This window comes from Mustela nivalis (assembly GCF_964662115.1).
Source record: "Mustela nivalis genome assembly, chromosome: 12".
NCBI classification, from domain to species: domain Eukaryota; kingdom Metazoa; phylum Chordata; class Mammalia; order Carnivora; family Mustelidae; genus Mustela; species Mustela nivalis.
The window spans coordinates 90175017-90193157 of record NC_139031.1 but is presented as its reverse complement, the minus strand read 5'-3'; the positions used below and the strand labels follow the sequence as shown (position 1 = coordinate 90193157).

General features: G+C 38.3%; 1 protein-coding gene across 2 annotated transcripts in view; it reads left to right on the top strand.

Moving 5' to 3' along the window:
- Positions 1 to 18141, top strand: part of URGCP (upregulator of cell proliferation) — a 56722-nt gene that overhangs the window by 8934 nt on the left and 29647 nt on the right. The window contains exon 1 of one of the 2 annotated variants that reach the window (XM_082692050.1): positions 7277 to 7294. The exons of the other annotated variant lie outside the window; for it this stretch is intronic. Within the exon in view, the coding sequence (XP_082548176.1) occupies positions 7284 to 7294 (11 nt within the window). The 5' untranslated portion in view covers positions 7277 to 7283. Of the gene's footprint in view, positions 1 to 7276; positions 7295 to 18141 lie in introns of those variants that run through there. 2 annotated transcript variants of the gene reach the window in all.

Below are 18141 nucleotides of genomic sequence, written 5' to 3'. Positions count from 1 at the left end.
TAAAGCCAGCAGAGGGAAAGAAATAGTAAAGATGAGAGATGAACAAAATATAGAATAGAAAAGCAAGGTTTTGAAATAATTTCTTATTTTTTTTTAATATTTTATTTATTTATTTGACAGAGAGAAATCACAAGTAGATGGAGAGGCAGGCAGAGAGAAAGAGAGGGAAGCAGGCTCCCTGCTGAGCAGAGAGCCCGATGCTGGACTCGATCCCAGGACTCTGAGATCACGACCTGAGCCGAAGGCAGCGACTTAACCCACTGAGCCACCCAGGCGCCCCTTGAAATCATTTCTTGAAAAGACCACCACCACTAACAACAAAAGACTAATGAGGATTCTAGGAATATGGTGGAATCAAAAGCACCAGGAATTTGTTTCTCTGCCTGGACAACAATTGTACTGGCAAAATCATCTGATGTAACTACTTTGGAACTCTGGAAACTGTTGAAGGCTTGCAACTTTCAGGGGAAGGTTTGGATAGGAAATTTCACTTGATTTCAGTTCTAGGATGGTAATAGCTACACATGCCAACCCCTAGCCACTTGGCAGGCAGCCATGTTCCTGGACCAACTTGCACACTGCTTGTGGGAGCCAAGCAAGCAAGAAGATTCTGCCCTCCAAATATCAGGGATCTTTCATCTGATCACTGATTGCTGCTTCTAAACATAGAGATGCAAAAAGGCAGGGAGCCATTATCATTGCACCTTCCCCATCTGGCTCAAGCGTCTTACAGGATATTTAAAGGGCAAATGTAGCCCCTCCTCCCATCATTCATCCCTTCATTTTTTGCTGTGTTGTTGTGTGTGTGTGTGTATGTGTGTGTGTGGTGGGGAACTAGGCATTAAAAACTAACATATTCAGGGGCACCTGGGTGGTTCAGTGGGTTAAGCCTCTGCTTTTGGCTCAGGTCATGATCCCAGCGTCCTGGGATAGAGCCCCACATCGGGCTCTCTGCTCTCCAATGAGCCTGCTTCCCCCTCTCTCCCTGCCTGCCTCTCTCCCTACTTGTGATCTCTGCCTGTCAAGTAAATAAATAAAATCTTAAAAAAAAAAATGAACATATTCAAAAACACCTGCATACACAGGGAAAATTAGAAAGTGATTGTGTATGCATAAGGAAAAAAAGAAAATGTTGTATCTACACCTTGGGCTGATCCTGAGCACAGAATGAGTATAATAAAAAATAAAAATAACAAAAAGCATCCAACCATGGGGGGGGGGAGAATCTGATTTTCAGAGTTATCACATTATTAGAAACAAATGTCCAGTGTTCAACGAAATATCACAAGGCAAAAAGACAGGAAAGACTAATTCAAAGGAAAAAAAAAATAAAACAGAATCTGTTCCTGAAAAAGACTTGTTGGAAGATATATTAGGCGAAGACCTTAAAATAATGTTCTTAAGGATGCTAAAAGAATTAAAGGAAGGGGCACCTGTGTGGCTCAGTGGGTTAAAGTCTCTGCTTTCGGCTCAGGTGATGATCTCAGGGTCCTGGGATTGAGCCCTGCATCAGGATCTCTGCTCAGCGGGGAGCCTGCTTCCTCCTCTCTCTCTGCCTGCCTCTCTGCCTACTTGTGATCTCTGTCAAATAAATAAGTAAAAATCTTTCAAAAAATTTAAAAAATACTTTTAAAAAAGAACTAAAGGGAGATGTAGAGAAAGTCAAGAAAACGATGTGAGAAAAAAATGCAATATCAATTAAGAAATGGAAAATCTAAAATGAAACCAAAATGAAATTCTGGAGCTTAAAGTTACAGTAACTGAAATTTTTTAAAAAATCGCAAGGAGTCAAAGGCAGAATTTGAGCTGGCAGAACATAAGTCAGTACTTTAAGAAAAGACAATGGAAATTATTGAGGTTCAGGAATAGATAAAGTTGAAAAATAGCAAACACAACCTGGATGTTTATGGGAAATCACCCAAAGCACCAACATATGCATTATGGGAGTCTCAAAGAAGAAGAAGAAAGAGGCAGAGGGAATATTTAATGAAATGATTGCTGAAAGCTTCCCAGACTTGAAGAAAGACATGAATATGAACATCCAAGAAGCTCAACCATCTCCAACCAAGATGAACTCCAAAAGACCCACTCCAAGACACATTATAATAAGACTTTCAAAAGCTAAATAAAAAGGGCAAACCTTGAAAGCAGCAAGAAAGAAGACAATTGTAAAAAACAAGTGATCATCAGGGATCATCTGCACATTTTTAAAAATCAGAATGTTGGAAGCTAGAAGACAATGGATATCCATTCTAAGTGCTCAAAGGAAAAAAAGAACTCTCAAACAAGAATCCTATATACAGCACTATATTTGGGCACTGTAAAACACATCTTTCAGAAGTGAGGGAGAAATCAAACAAAAATTGAGGGGGTTTGTACCACTAGATGTGCCCTGCAAGAAATGTTTAAGGGAGTCCTGGAAAATGAAAGACACTGGATATTAACCTGAAGCCATGAGGAGAAATAAGATTTCAGTAAAAATAAATACATGGAAAATTATAAATGTAGGACTATTGTAATAGCTTATAGTTGTACGTTCTCTTTTTCTAGGGGATTTATGGTACTAATGCATTTAAATGGAAAAAAAACCTAGTTACTAGTATAATTATTACTGTAATTTTGACTTACAACTCCGGATTGTATTTTCTACATGATTTAAGAGACTAATGCATTTAAAGCAGTAATTTATATTTTGGAGCATACAGTGTATAAAGATGTGATTTGGTGACACCAACTAAAAGGGTTTGAGACAGTTTAAATTACTGAAGTTAAGCTGCTATAAATTCAACTTAGAATAAATGGGGTGCCTGAGTGGCTCAGTGGGTTAAGCCTCTGCCTTCTGCTCAGGTCATGATCTCAGGGTCCTGGGATCGAGCCCCGCTCTGCTTGGCGGGGCACCTGCTTCCCCCCTCTGCTTGCTGCTCTGCCTACTTATGATTTCTCTCTCTGTCAAATAAATAAATAAAATCTTAAAAAAAAAAAAAGAATGTTACCACTTTAGGATATTAAGTGTCGATCACCATGGCAGCCACAAGAAAATGACTGTAGAGGGTGCCTGGGTGGCTCAGTGGGTTAAGCCACTGCCTTCGGCTCAGGTCATGATCTCAGGGTCCTGGGATTGAGTCCCACATCGGGCTCTCTGCTCAGCAGGGAGCCTGCTTCCCTCTCTCTGCCTGCCTCTCTGTCTACTTGTGATCTCTCTCTCTGTAAAATAAATAAATAAATAAAATCTTAAAAAAAAAAAAAAGAAAAAATGACTGTAGAATATACACAAAAGGAAAGTAAGAAGGAACTTAAACATTTTGCTACAAAAAAATCAAATACAAAAAAAGACAGGGATGCAGGAAAAGGGAGAGAAAAGCAATAGGGCATATAGAAAATAAACAGCACAATGACAGTAATATGTCCCTTCATGTCAATAATTACTTTAAATGTAAATGGATTAAACTCTCCAGCTAAAAAACAGAGATTGGCAGATCAAACTCTGTGTACAAGAGATTCACTGGAGATTTCAAGATACAGACCACTTGAAAGTGAAAAGAGAGAAAGATATTCCACGCAAATAAGTAACCAAAAGAGAGCACAAAGGACTATACTAACTTCAGAAAAAAATAGACTTAAAATAGAAAAAAGCTTACAAGAGGAAAAAAAAAAAAAAGACATTACGTGTTAATAAACACTTTAACAGCAGGAAGGTAATTATAAATATTTACACACCTAATCACAGACAATCAAAATATGTAAAACAAAAAGTGACAGAATTGAAGGGAGAAACAGTTTTACAACAACATTTGGAAACTTAAGAAACCCACTCAAAGTAATAGAACAAGACAGAAGATAAAGAAATATGGACTTAAGCAATACAACAAACCAGGTAGTTCTAACAGACACAGAGCACTCCACCTAACCACACATCATACACATTCTTCTCAAGTGTATGTGGGAGATTTTCCAAGATTGACCATGTGGAGGGCCACAAATTAACTCAATAGATTTTAAGAGTTAGTTGTATTCCAAGGCGTATTCTCTAACCACAATGGATAAAGTTAGAAGCCAATAACGAACTAAAATGCACAAAATTTTGGGCACTATAAAACCCACTTAAAAAAAAAGTTTTATTTATTTGAGAGAGAGACAGTGAAAGGGAGCCATGAGAGTGGAGAAGCAGACTCCCCATGGAGCTGGGAGCCCTATGCAGGACTCGATCCTGGTACTCTAGGATCATGACCTGAGCCGAAGGCAGTTGCCCAACCAACTGAGCCACCCAGGCACCCTATAAAACACACTTTTAGGGATGCATGGGTGAATCAGTCCATTGAGCACCTGCCTTTGGCTCAGGTGATGAGCCAAAGGGATTAAGTCGTGCATAAGGTTCCTTCAGTGGAGAAGCCTCAGTGGCGAGCCTGCTTCTCCCTCTCCTTGCCACTCGCCCTGTTTGTACTTACTTTCTCTCAAATACATAAACAAAATCTTAAAAACAAACAAAAAGAACCCCACACTTATAAACAACCAACAGATTGAAGAAGAAATCACAAGGGAACTTTGAAAATACTTAGACAAATGAAAACAAAAACAATATGTAAAACTCATGAGATGCATTGAAAGTAGTGCTAAGAGGGAAATTTTATAGCTATAAATGTCTACATTAGAAACAAGAAAGATCTCAAAACAACAACTTGAGGAACTAGAAAAAGAAGAATATACTAAAGCCACAGCTAGCAAAAGGAAAGAAACAATAAAGATTAGAGCAGAGATCAATGAAATAGTGTAGAAAAATAGTAGAGAAAGTCAACGAAACCAAAAGTTGGTTTTTTTTAAAACCTTTAGCTAGATGAAGTAAGAGAAAAGGAAGTCTCAAATTACTAAAATCACAAATAAAAGTGGGGACATTACTATTGATTGTACAGAAATTTAAAAAGATTGTAAGAGAGTACATGAACAATTGTATGCTGAAAAGTGAATAATATAGTTGAAACGGACAAATTTATAAGATTTATTTATTTTTATTTATTTGATAGGTAGAGATCACAAGTAGGCAGAGAGGCAGGCAAAGAGAGAAAGGGGGAAGCGGCTCCCTGCTGAGAAGAGAGCCTGATGTGGGGCTCGATCCCAGGACCCTGGGAACATGACCCGAGCTGAAGGCAGAGGCTTTAACCCACTGAGCCATCCAGGCGCCCCAAATCGACAAATTTCTAGATGCACAAAATCTACCAAGACTAAATCGTGAAGAAATAGGCAATCTGATTAGACCTCTTATTAGTAAGGAGATTGAGTAAGTAATTAAAAAAATCTCCCAACGAAGAAAGGTGCTGGTCCTGATGGTTTCACTGGTGAATTCTACCAGACATTTAAAGAAGAATACCTTTTCAAACATGTCTGAAAAATTGAAGTGTATACTTTGTAAATCATTCTATGAGGCTGACTTACTCTGTTGGCCAGACAAAGCTAGACAAAAACTATAAGAACAGAAAACTACAGACCAGTGTTCCTTATGAACATTGATGTAGAAATCCTCGACAAAATGCTAGTAAACAATTTAGCAGCATTTTAAGAGGATTTTGTAATCACAACCAAGTGGGATTTATCCCTGGTACGCACAGATGGTTCAAATTATGCAAATCAATCAGTGTGATGCAACACATAAATAAAATGAAGGCAAAACACACATGATCATCTCATTTGATACAGAGAAAACATTTGTCAAATTCAACATCATTTTATGATACGACAAGAAGAGTAGAAAACTATGCAAAAATCTAAAAAATGCCATGTAATAAAAGCCATACATGAAAAACACAACAAACTTAACATTCAATGGTGAAAGACTGAAAACTTCTCTAAGATCAGGAATAAGACAAGGATGCCCACTTTCACTCCTTCTATACAACATAGTAATAGAAGTTCTAACTAGAGCTGTTAGGCAAGACAAAAGGCATCCAAAATGGAAAGGAAAAAGTAAAATCTCTGTTTGCAGATGATATGATCTTATATGAAGATCCTAAAGAGGCTGCAAAACTACTTAAGTGAATTCAGCAAAGCAGCAGGATAAAAAGTTAATACAGAAACCAGCTGCAATTCCTTACACTAACAATGAGCAAACTGAAAAGGAAATTATGAGAGCAATTATTGAGGTGCCTGAATGGCTCAGTCAGTTAAGCATCCAACTCTTGATTTGGGTTCAGGTCATGATCTCAGGGGTCATGAGATGGAACCCCATGTTGGACTTTGTGCTGGGCTTGGATCCTGCTTGGGATTCTTTCTCTCCCTCTGTCCCTCCCCAATACTCCCACACTCTCTATAAATAAATAAATAAATCATACCAAAATAAAAGCAATTCTATTTATAATAGCATAAAAAAGAATGAAATACTTAAGAACTAACTTAACCAAGGAGATGGAAGACTTACACCATGAGAATTTCAGAATGTTGCTGAAAGAAATAAGACATAAATAAATGGAAACCTATCCCCTGTTTGTGGACTGGAAGATGATATCGTTGAGATGTATTACTTACAGTGATCTATGTATTCAGTGTAATCCCTAACAAAATCCCAGTGACTTTTTTTTTCCAGTCCATTCTAAAATTTATGTGGAATCTCAAGGGACAGTGAATAGCCGAGACAATCTTGAAAAATAACAAATCTGGAGGACTCAGTGTCTGATTTCAAAACTTACTACAAAGCTACAGTAGTCAAAATGGTGTGGTGTTGGTATATGATAGACATATAGACCAATGGAATAGAATAGCTCAGAAATAAACCTGTACATCTTTGTTGATAAGTGATGATGAGCATCATTTCATGTGTCTGTTGGCCATCTGTCTATGTTCTTTGAAGAAATGTCTGTTTGTGTCTTTTGCTCATTTTGAAAAATTGGATTATTTGTTTTTTGGGTGTTGAGCTGTGTAATTTCTTTATATGTTTTGGATACTAACCCTTTATTGAAATAAGTCAGTGAGTTAAAGACAAATACCAAATGATTTCACTCATATGTTGAATTTAAGAAATAAACAAGGGGAAAATAAGAAAGAGAAAAACCAAGAAACAGGTTTTTATATAGAGAACAACCTGATGGTTACCAGAGGGGAAGGGGATTAGGGGATGGGTGTTACATGAGCACTTGAAAGAATGCGTATTCTATAGATATGGAGTGTAATATTCTGTATATGTATGTTAGGTCAAGTTCTTTTTTTTTTCATGTATTTATGCTTACGAGTTTTGTTTTTTTCTTTTGGTGTTTGTTTCTCAAGTACTGGATGATGGCAAAGAAAAATTAAGGTTGAAGATGGAATTAAGGTTGGTAATTGGCTGACTTTATTATTTTTTTAATAATGGTTGTGATTTTAAAGATTTATTTATTTATTTGACAGAGAGATCACAAGTTGGCAGAGAGGCAGGCAGAGAGAGAGGGGGGACGCAGGCTCCCCGCTGAGCAGAGAGCCCAATGTGGGGCTCGATCCCAGGACCCTGGAACCATGACCCGAACAGAAGACAGAGGCTTAACCCACTGAGCCACCCAGGCACCCCAACTGGCTGACTTTAATATGAAACAATAATCTGCATTAGGGGAAGGGGCATTGTCATTGCCAGAGTTCATGAAGGTAGACAGGAGGCAGAAGAAAATAGGAGGAGATGCAAGGTTGCTGAGTTTGAAGAATGAGGAGCGGGTTATGAAATGAGATCAACAGGCCACCTCTAGAAACTGGGAAAGGTCAGGGAATAGAATTTTCCCCAGGGGTCTTTGGCAAGAAACACAGCCTTTCCAACACCTTCTAACCTACAGAACTGGAAGATGATGATTTTTGCTCTTTTGCCATGTTACATGATGTATTCATAGGTGACAGGAATGAGGATGTGGGCATCTTTGGGAGACCATTACTTTCCCTATAATTCTTGCTTTAAAATTTTTAAAAATTTAACCCACAATACACTATTATTGTTTCTAAAGCCAGTGTTTGTTTAGATTTCTATTTTCTAGGGTGCCTGCGTGGCTCAGTGGGTTGAGCCTCTGCCTTCTGCTCGGGTCATGATCTTAGGGTCCTGAGATCGAGCCCCGTGTCGGGCTCTCTGCTTAGCAGGGAACCTGCTTTACCTCTCTCTCTGCCTGCCTCTCTGCTGCTTGTGATCTGTGTCTGTTAAATAAAAAATAAACAAACAAATAAATAGATTTCTATTTTCTAAGTCTTTATTTCTTCATGCAGCCCAGATCTTCCATCTGCCAATTTCCTCTTGTCTAGAGTACACTCTCTTAGTTTTATGCATTTCTCTCTTATGTAACCAGGAGTTACATAACTAATTTATTTAGGGCTAATTTGTTGCTTCTCCATTTTCCCATCTGGGTCCATAATTACATATATATTAGACCTTCTGACTTTATCTGCTGATTTTCTTAACCCTTCATATTTTCCTTCTCTTTGAATTTTTGCTCCATTACTGATAATCTTTTCAGTTCTATTTTCCATTTCACTAGTTTCAGGGTGTCTAATTTGCTATGAGACCCATCCATTACACTTGTAATTTCAATTATATTTTATTTAAATTTTGATTGTTTTTAAAATCTCATCCTTTTTTGTATGTATTTCAAGGTTATCTTTATCTGTTTTAAAGTATTAAACATAGTTACTCTAAAACCTGTGTCTAATAATTCCATTTATCTGAAATTCTTAAAGGTCTGTTCCGATTTCTTTTTTTTCTCATCCATGGTGCCTTGTTTCTGTTTGCGTTATTTTTGACTTTCAAAATTTATTTGGAATTATTATTTGGAATTTTATTTTCCTTGGAATTTTATTTCATAAATTCTCTGATGCCCAGGATAATTGTGGATCCTTCCACGATTTGAGGAAATTTGTGTTTGTGTCTGCCAGACTTTAGAAGGACTCCCAACCCAGGATCACTCTAAAGCTGCTTCTCAATTTTCAGATCACCCAGGTGGTGTGAATTCATGCTGCCCAGCCATGAAAGGGCCACTAGTGGTTCCCATATTCTCGGAGGTAATAATCTCCTAAGCCGAACTGGAGACACTCAACTCTTCTCTGGGGTGGAGGCCAGTAATTTCTATTTCACTGTCAAAACCATGGGTATGACCCTCTGGAATCCCAGCCCAAAGGAGGGAGGCTGCTCTTTTATAGAACCTGCCTTGTTTGAGTCCTAAAGGTTATTTTCTGTTTCTTAAACACCTGTGGCTGTGAAATCCCAAATGCAGGTTCTCTGGTCTGGTGAAGGCCCCCCAAGAGAAAGAAACGACTGTTGTCTCTAAGTTCACCTCTTTGCTCCTGTCACCTGACGAAGATTCCCAGCTTTCTTACCTACTGATTAGACAATTTAATTTTAAAGTAATTATCCAGAGTTTTAAATTGTTTTTAGGATTAGGGTCCATTAGGTATATAGCCTGCATTTTCTGATAATTAAAATGTAGTGAAAAGAAGGGCCATCTGTACCCCAATGTTTATAGCAGCAATGGCCAAAGTCACTAAAGTGTGGAAAGAACCAAGATGCTCTTCAACGGATGAATGGATAAGGAAGATGTGGTCCATATACACTATGGAGTATTATGCCTCCATCAGAAAGGAAGAATACCCAACTTTTGTAGCAACATAAGACGGGACTGGAAGAGATTATGCTGAGTGAAATAAGTCAAGCAGAGAGAGTCAATTATCATATGGTTTACTTATTTGTGGAGCATAACAAATAACATGGAGGACATAAGGAGATGGAGAGAGGAAGGGAGTTGAGGGAAATTGGAAGAGGAGGTGAACCATGAGAGACTATGGACTCTGAAAAACAATCTAAGGTTTTGAAGGGGCGGGGGCTGGAAGGTTGGAGGATCCTTGTGGTGGGTATTATGGAGGGCACGTATTGCATGGAGCACTGGGTGTGGTGCATAAACAATGAATTGTTACGCTGAAAATAAATAAAAAATTAAAAAAAGTCCACTCTTTCAGACCTTTTATCTTGACAATATATTTTTAAAATTTCTGAGATTTCTAAATAGTTTCTTTTCAAATTTTTTTTGTCTTGGCAAATTATTCAGAATAAAACTAACCATTGTAATCATTTTAAGTGTACAATTCTGTGGCATTCATTACATTCCCATGTTGTCCAACCATGACGTCACTATATCTAAAACTTTATCATTCCAGAGACTATAACTACTAGGCAGTAACTCCCCATTTCCCCATCTCTGGCCCCTGGTAACCCCTAATTCTCTTTCTGTATCTGTTGGTTTGCCTTCTCCATGGTGCCTTGTTTCTGTTTGCGTTATTTTTGACTTTCAAAATTTATTTGGAATTATTATTTGGAATTTTATTTTCCTCATTTAAGTTGAGTCCCAGAATATCCCTTTGTATCTGGGTGATTTCACGTAGTGTGTTTTCTAGGCTTATCTGTGTTGTGGTGTGCGTCAGAGCTCCACTTCTTATGAACAAATAATGTTCCATCTTATGTTTATGCATATTTCATTTATCTGTTCAGTTGTTGATGGTAATTTGGGTTTTTTCTGCCTGTTCACCGTTATGAATACCTACTACTGTGAGCCTTGGTGCACAAGTATCTGTATGAGTTCCCACCTTCATTTCTTTGGGATCTGTATACCCAGAAGCAGAACAGCTGGCTCATATGGTATTTCTAATGTTTAGCATTTCTAGCAACTGTGGAACTGTTTTCCACAGTGGTTGAACCATCCTACATTCCACTAATGATATACAAGGGTCCCAGTTTCTCCACGTCATCATCATCAATACTTGATATTTTCTTTTGTTTGGTGATTGCCACTTCAGTATGTGGGAAGAGGTATCTCACTGTGCTTTTTGTTTGCATCTCTTTAATGACTAAGGATGTTGAGCATATTTTCATTTACTACAAGTATATCTTCCTTGGAGAAATGTCTGTTCAAGCCCTTTGCCCATTTTTAAATTGTGTTGTTTGGGGGGTTTTTTGTGTGTGGCTGAGTTGTATGGGTTCCTTATTTTAATCTTCTTATCAGGTATATGATTTGAAAATATCTTCTTCCATTCTGTGGGTTGTCTTTTCACTCTTCTGATAATGGCCTTTGATACAATTAAAAAAATTTTTTTTGATGAAGTCCGATTGATCAAGTTTTTTCTTTTGTTGCCAGAGCTTTTGGTATCATATCCAAAAGAATCATGGCCAAATACAATGTCATGAAGCTTTTCCCCTGTTTGTTTGTTTGTTTGTTTCACAAGAGTTTTATTGTTTTAATGTTTAGGTCTTTGATAATTTTAAGTAATTTTTTTAAAAAGATTTATGTATTTATTTTAGAGAGAGAGAGAGAATGCACATGAAGGGAAGAGGGGCAGATGGAGCAGGGAGAGTGTCTCAAACAGATTCCATGCTGAGCACAAAGCCTGAGGAAGGGCTCGATCCTACAACCCTGAGATCATGACATGAGCTGAAACCAAGAGTTGGACACAACTGACTGTGCCACCCAGGCACCCCAAGTAATTTTTTTTTAAGATTTTATTTATTTGACACAGAGAGAGGGAGAGCACAAGTAGGCAGAGTGGCAGGCAGAGGGAGAAGGAGAAGCAGGCTCCCTGCCGAGCAGAGAATCTCATGTTGGACTCGATTCCAGGACCCTGGGATCATGACCTGAGCCGAAGGCAGACGCTTCACCGACTGAGCCACCAATGTGCCCCCCAAGTAATTTTTGCCTGTGATACAAGGTATGAGTCCAACCTCACTCTTCTATCCAGTTTTCTCAGCATCGTTTGTTGAAAAGACTATCCTTTTCACATTAACTGGTCTTAGCAATTAAGTAAAAAATATATTGGACCACATATGTGAGAATTTATTTCTGGGACCAATATTCTATTCCATTGGTCTATATGTCTGTCTTTATGTACTACACTATTTTGATTACTATAGTTTTATAGTTAGTTTTGAAATTGAGATGTAGGAGTACTCCAACTCTGTTCTTTTTTTTTTTTTTAAAGACTTTATTATTTATTTGACAGAGAGACACAGTGAGAGAGGGAACACAAGCAGGGGGCGTGGGAGAGGGAGAAGAAGGCTTCCTATTGAGCAGGGAGCCTGACATGGGGCTCAATCCCAGGACCCCAGGATCATGATCTGAACTGAAGGCAGATGCTTAACAAATGAGCCAGCCAGGTGCCCCTATTCTTTATTTTTAGGAGTATTCTGGTTATTCAGTGTTCTTGAGATTCCATATGAATTTTAGGATGAATTCTTCTATCCTTAAAAAAAATGTCTTGAGATTTTGATCATGATTCCATTGAATTTGTAAATCGCTTTGGGTTGCATTGACATCCTAACAATATTAAGATTTTGAATCTGTGAATATGGAATATCTTTTCACTTATTTCTATCTTCATTAATTTTTTCAACATTGTTTTGTAGTTTTCCATTACATCTTCTGTCCATTTGTATAAATTCTTTTAAAGGATTTATTTATTCATTTTAGAGAGCACACAAACAGGGGAGGGGCAGGAAGAGAGGGAGAGAGGATGTCAAGCAGACTCCTCACTGAGTGTGGGGCCTGATGTGAGGCTCAGTCTCACCACCCTGAGATCATGACCTAAGCCAAGATCAAGAGTGGGCTGCTTCACAGGATGCCTGGGTGGCTCAGTTGATTAAGCGGCTGCCTTTGGCTCAGGTCATGATCCCAGCATCCTGGGATCGAGTCCCACATCCCTCGGCAGGGAGCCTGCTTCTCCCTCTGCCTCTGCCTTTCATTCTGTCTGCTTATGCTCGCTCTCTCTCCCTCTCTCTCTGACAAATAAATAAATAAAATCTTAAAAAAAAAAAAAAAAGAGTGGGCTGCTTCAGTGACTGAGCTACCCAGGAGGCCATTATTTCTACATATTTTTTTCTTTCTGGTGCTAATGTCAATAGAACTGGTTCCTCAATTTCTTTTTTTTAATATTTCTTATTGTTAGTGAATGGAAATGCAACTGACTTTTCTTACTTTCTTATTCTCTTACTCTCTTAATTAAGTATGACTGATATTCAAAAAGCTCTACATATCTAATGTAGACAATTTGATGAGCTTGAAGATCAGAATATCCCTGTGCAGACATTACTACAATGAAGGTCATAAACCCTCTATCACCTGAAAAGTTTCTTCTCACTCTCTTTATGTATTTTATTATTTTTGTTTGTTTAGTTATTATAGGTAATTTTTCTTTTGTGTTTAAGAGCACTTAACATAAGATCTACCTTCTTGGCATATTTTTAAAAGATTTTATTTATTTATTTGACACAGCAATCACAGGTAGGCACAGAGAGAAAGGAAGGGAAGCAGGCTCCCTGCTGAGCAGAGAGCCCGATGCGGGGCTCCATTCCAGGACCCCAGGATCTTGACCTGAGCCGAACGCAGAGGCTTAACCCACTGAGCGCCCAGGCACCCCCCTTCTTGGCATATTTTTAAGTGTGCTGTACAATGTTGTTAACTGTGGGCCCTATGCTGTCCATTAGATCTCTGGAACTTACTCATTTTGCATAACTGGAACTTCGTACCCTTTGACTAGCCAATACCTTTATTCTTCCCTCCTCCCAGCCTCCACAGCCCATGCTGTGGTTCTCAATTTTCCTATTTTAGATTCCTCTTAAAAATGGGGTCACGCAGAATTTGTCCTTTGTCTGGTTTATTTCACTTAGCATGAGTACATTCATGTTGTTGCAAACGTCAGGATTTTCTGCTTTTGAAAGGCTGACCAATATTCTACTGTATTTATACACCACGTTTTTCTCTATCCATTCATGCCTTGATGGACAATTAGTTTGTTTCCATATCTTGATTATTGTGAATAATGCTGCAAGGAACATCAGAGTACAGGTATCTCTTTGAGATACCGGCTTCAGTACTTTGGGGTATATCCTCAGATGTGTGACTTTGGATCATATGGTATTTCTATGTTTAGCTTTTTGAGGAACCTCCATGTTGTTTTCCACAGGAGCTGCCCCAGTTTGCATTCCCAGCATCAGGGTACAAGGCTTTCTGTTTCTCAGCCTTCTCACCAACTTGATAATGGCCGTACTAACTGCTGTGAGCAGGTATCTTATTGTGGTTTCATTCACATTTCCCGGATGATTAGTTATGCTGAGCACCATTCCATATACCTGTTGGCCAATTTATGTCTTCTTTTGAGAAATGTCTCTTGAGGTCTTTTGCCCATTTTTATTTATTTGTTTTTTATTTATTTATTTTTAATTATATATATATTTTTAAAGATTTATTTATTTATTTATTTGACAGACAGAGATCACAAGTAGGCAGAGAGGCAGACGGAGTGGGGGTGGGAAGCAGGCTCCCTGCCAAGCAGAGAGCCCGATGCGGGGCTCGATTCCAGGACCCTGGGACCATGACCTGAGCTGAAGGCAGAGGCTTTAACCCACTGAGCCACCCAGGCGCCCTCTTTTGCCCATTTTACAATCAGTTTTTCTAAAATAAATTACTGTTGAGTTGAAGGAGTTCCTCTGTATTTCGAATATTCACCTCTTATCAGATTTGTGGTTTGCAAATAACGTCTCCCATTCTGTAGTTTGTCTTTTCATTCAGTTGATTGTTCCTTTGCTGGGGATAGTCCCACTCGTTTGTTTTTTGTTTTTGTTGCCTGTGCTTTTGATGTCTTACCCAAGAATTCATTGCCAAGTGTAATATTTAGCTTTCCCCTATGTTTTCTCCTAAGAGTTTTATAGTTTCAGGTTATAAGATTATGTCTTCTATCCATTTTGAGTCGATGTGTGTAGATGATGTGAGGAAAGTGTCCAGTGTCATCCTTTTGTACGTGGATGTCCAGTTTCCCATAACCATTTGTTGAAGAGACCATCCTTTCCTCATGTAGTGTTCTTGGCACCCTTCTCTGAGATCAGGTGACTGCAGATGCATGGACTGACTTCTGGTCTCTCCAGTCTGTTCCACTGCTGGTCCCCCCTTATCAGTGGGGGATGTGTCCCCCTAGTGGATACCTGAAACGGGAATAATACAGAACTCTATATACACTCTTGTTTCCTGTATGTGCATACCTGTGATAAGGTTTAATTTTTTGAAAAGATTTTATTTGCTTATTTGACAGAGAGATAGAGAAAGAGCACAAGTAGGCAGAGCAGCAGGCAGAGGTAGAGGGAGAAGCAGGCTCTCCAATGAGCAGGGAGCCCAACGCAGGGCTCAATCCCAGGACCGCGGGATCATTGTCCTGAGCGGAAGGCAGACGCTTAATCTGAGTCACCCAGGTGCCCTGTATATTTGTTTTCATGCCAGTATCTTGCTGTTTTGATTATTGTAGCTCTATAATATATTTTTAAATCAGGAAGTGTGATGCCTCCAGCTTTTTTCTTGCTCAAAATTTGCTTTGGCCACTCAAGGTCTTTTGTGGTTCCAAATGAATTCTAGGATTGGTTTTTCTACTTCAATAAAGAATGCCATTTGTATTTTTTGGGGGTTGAATTGAAATTGTAGATCACTTTGAGTAATTAACTTTAACAATATTAATTCTTTTGTTCAATGAACATGAAATGTCGTTCCACTTATTCGTGTCTAATTTCTGTCATCACTATTTTATACATTTCTATGTACAAGTCTCTTAACACTTTAGTTTATTCCTAAGTGTTTTATTGTTTTTGACGCTATTGTAAATGAGACTATTTTCTTAAATTCCTGTTTGGAAATATTGTTTGTGTATAGAAATGCAACTGATTTTTGTATGTGGATTTTTACTGCATCCATTTATTTTAATAGGGGTGTGTGTGTGTGTGTGTGGTCTTTAGTCTTTCTACGTAGAAGATCGTGTCTTCTGTAAACAGAGATAATTTTACTTCTTTCTGATTTGGATATCTTTTATTTATTTATTTTTTCTTACTTAATTATCCTGTCTTGGACTTACAGTACTATGTTGAATAGGAGAAGCAAGAGTGGGCCTTCTTGCCTTGTTTCACACGCTAGAGGCCAAGCTTTTTCATCACTGAGCACAGTGTTACTGTGGGCTTCTTGTCGACAGCCTCTCTAGTGTTGAGGTGACTTCCTTCTGTACTTATTTTGTTGAGAGTTTTTACCCTGAAAGGGTGTTGAGTTTTGTAAACTGCTTTTCAGAAGCTATTTCAATGATCGTGTGATTTTTATCCTCCTGTCTGCTAATAGGGTGAATCACATGGATTGATTTGCACAATTTGAACCATCCTTGCACCCAGGGATGAGTCTTCCCTAGTCATGGTGTACTTTTAATGTGCTGTTTAAACCAGCTCGCTGGAGTTTTGTTGAGGATTTATCATTCAAGTTCATCAGGGATAATTATTTTTGTTCTCTCACTTAGCTTCTTTAAGAAAATTATTTTGAGTTCTTCATCAAGTAGTTCATGGGTTTCTGCTTCCTCAGCTTTATTAGGCTTCTCTGTGGTGTCATTATTCATGATCTTTCTAGCTTAGTGTTGGTGTCTGCACATTTGAAGCCTTTACCCCTTCCTGTTCTTATTGGCTGCCTCGAGGAGGGAACACCTGTCCGAGAGTGTGGCTGGAGATTCGGAGTGTGCTGGCCGATGGGTCTCTGGACCGACCTACTGCTCAGGTCTTCGGACATGCCAGCTGCAGGCATCTGCAGGAGCATGGCCTGCTGTCGCTGTCCCAATGGGTTTTGCATGGTGATTTTTCACATGCAACTTTTCTGAATTTGCCTATCAGGTATTATAGGGTTTTTATTGTTGGTGCTCTTTTTTTTGGGTGTGGAATTTTGGGGACTTTGTACATATATGATCATGTTACCTACAGAGATAATTTTACTTTTTCTTTTCGTTTGGGAGCCCTTTATTTCTTTTCCTAGCCTAATTGATCTGACTAGGACTTCCGGTACTGTGTTGAACAGAAGTGGCAAAAGTGAGCCTTTTCTTGTTTCTAATTTTTGGAAACAACTTACAGGCTTTCACCATCGAGTATGGTGTTAACTCTGGGGTGTTAAATGTGGTCTTTATTGTGTTGAAGAGTTTTCCAACTGCTCCTGGTTTGAGTGTTTTTGTCATGAAGGTTGTTGAATTTTGTCAAATGCCTTTTCTACATACGATGAGATAATCATGTACTTTTTCTAAACCCTTCATTGTGTTAATGTAATATATTACACTGATCACATCGCATGTGTGGCATCATCCTTGCATCCCAGGAATAAATCCCACTCGGTCATTGTATATAGTCCTTTTTCTGGATTCCTTTTGCTAGTATTTTGTTGAGGAATTTCGTATTGGGGGTAACTAAGGGAGACTGGTCTGTCGCCTTCTCGTAGGGTCTTTGGCTTTAGTATCAGGAGTGATGTTGATCTCATGCTCTTTAATGTTTTCGAAGAGTTAGAGAATTAATGTTATTATTTAAATGTTTTGTAGAATTCACCACTGAGGCCGTCTGGTCCATGCTTTTCCTTGCTGGAAGGTTTTTTGTTTACTATGTCAATGTCTAGTTATCAACCTCTTCAGATTTTGCTATTTCTTCATTCTGTAGTTGACTGTGTTTCCAGGAAATCAGTTTTTTCACTTAGGTGATGCAGTTTGTTGGTGTACAATCATCTGTAGTATTCTCTTATAGTTATTTTTATTTCGGTAAAATCAGTAGTAATGTCCCTAATTTCATTTCTGTTTTAGTGATTTAGGTCTTCTGTTCTTTTCTGTGAGTTTAGCTGAAAGTTTGTTAATTTTGATCTTTTCAAAGAAGCAGCTTTTTATTTCATTGTTTTTTTTTTCTATTTTGCTCTTCTTCATTTTATTTTTCTCTTTTCTAGTCTTTATTATTTCCTTGCTGTTGCTAGCTTTCGGATGGTGTTCTCTGCATTTTCTACCCCCTTGGCGCATACTGTTACGTTATTGATTTGAGATTTTTCTTCTTTTATGACAGAGATTTACACGTATACAATTCCCTCTTAGCTCTGTTTTCATTGTATCACATGTTTTACTCTTCCTATTTTTGTTGAGGTATTTCCTAGTTTCCCTTGATTTATTCTTTAATTTGTCAGTTGTTTATGGTGTGTTGCTTAATTTCCACATACTTGTGAATTTTCCTGTTTTATATTTTTGACGTCAGTTTCATTCTGTTGTGATAAGAAAAGATATTTTGAATAATTAATCTAGCATTGTTTAAATTATTTAAGACTTGTTTTGTGGCCTGACACGTGATCTCTCGGGGAGGATGTTCCG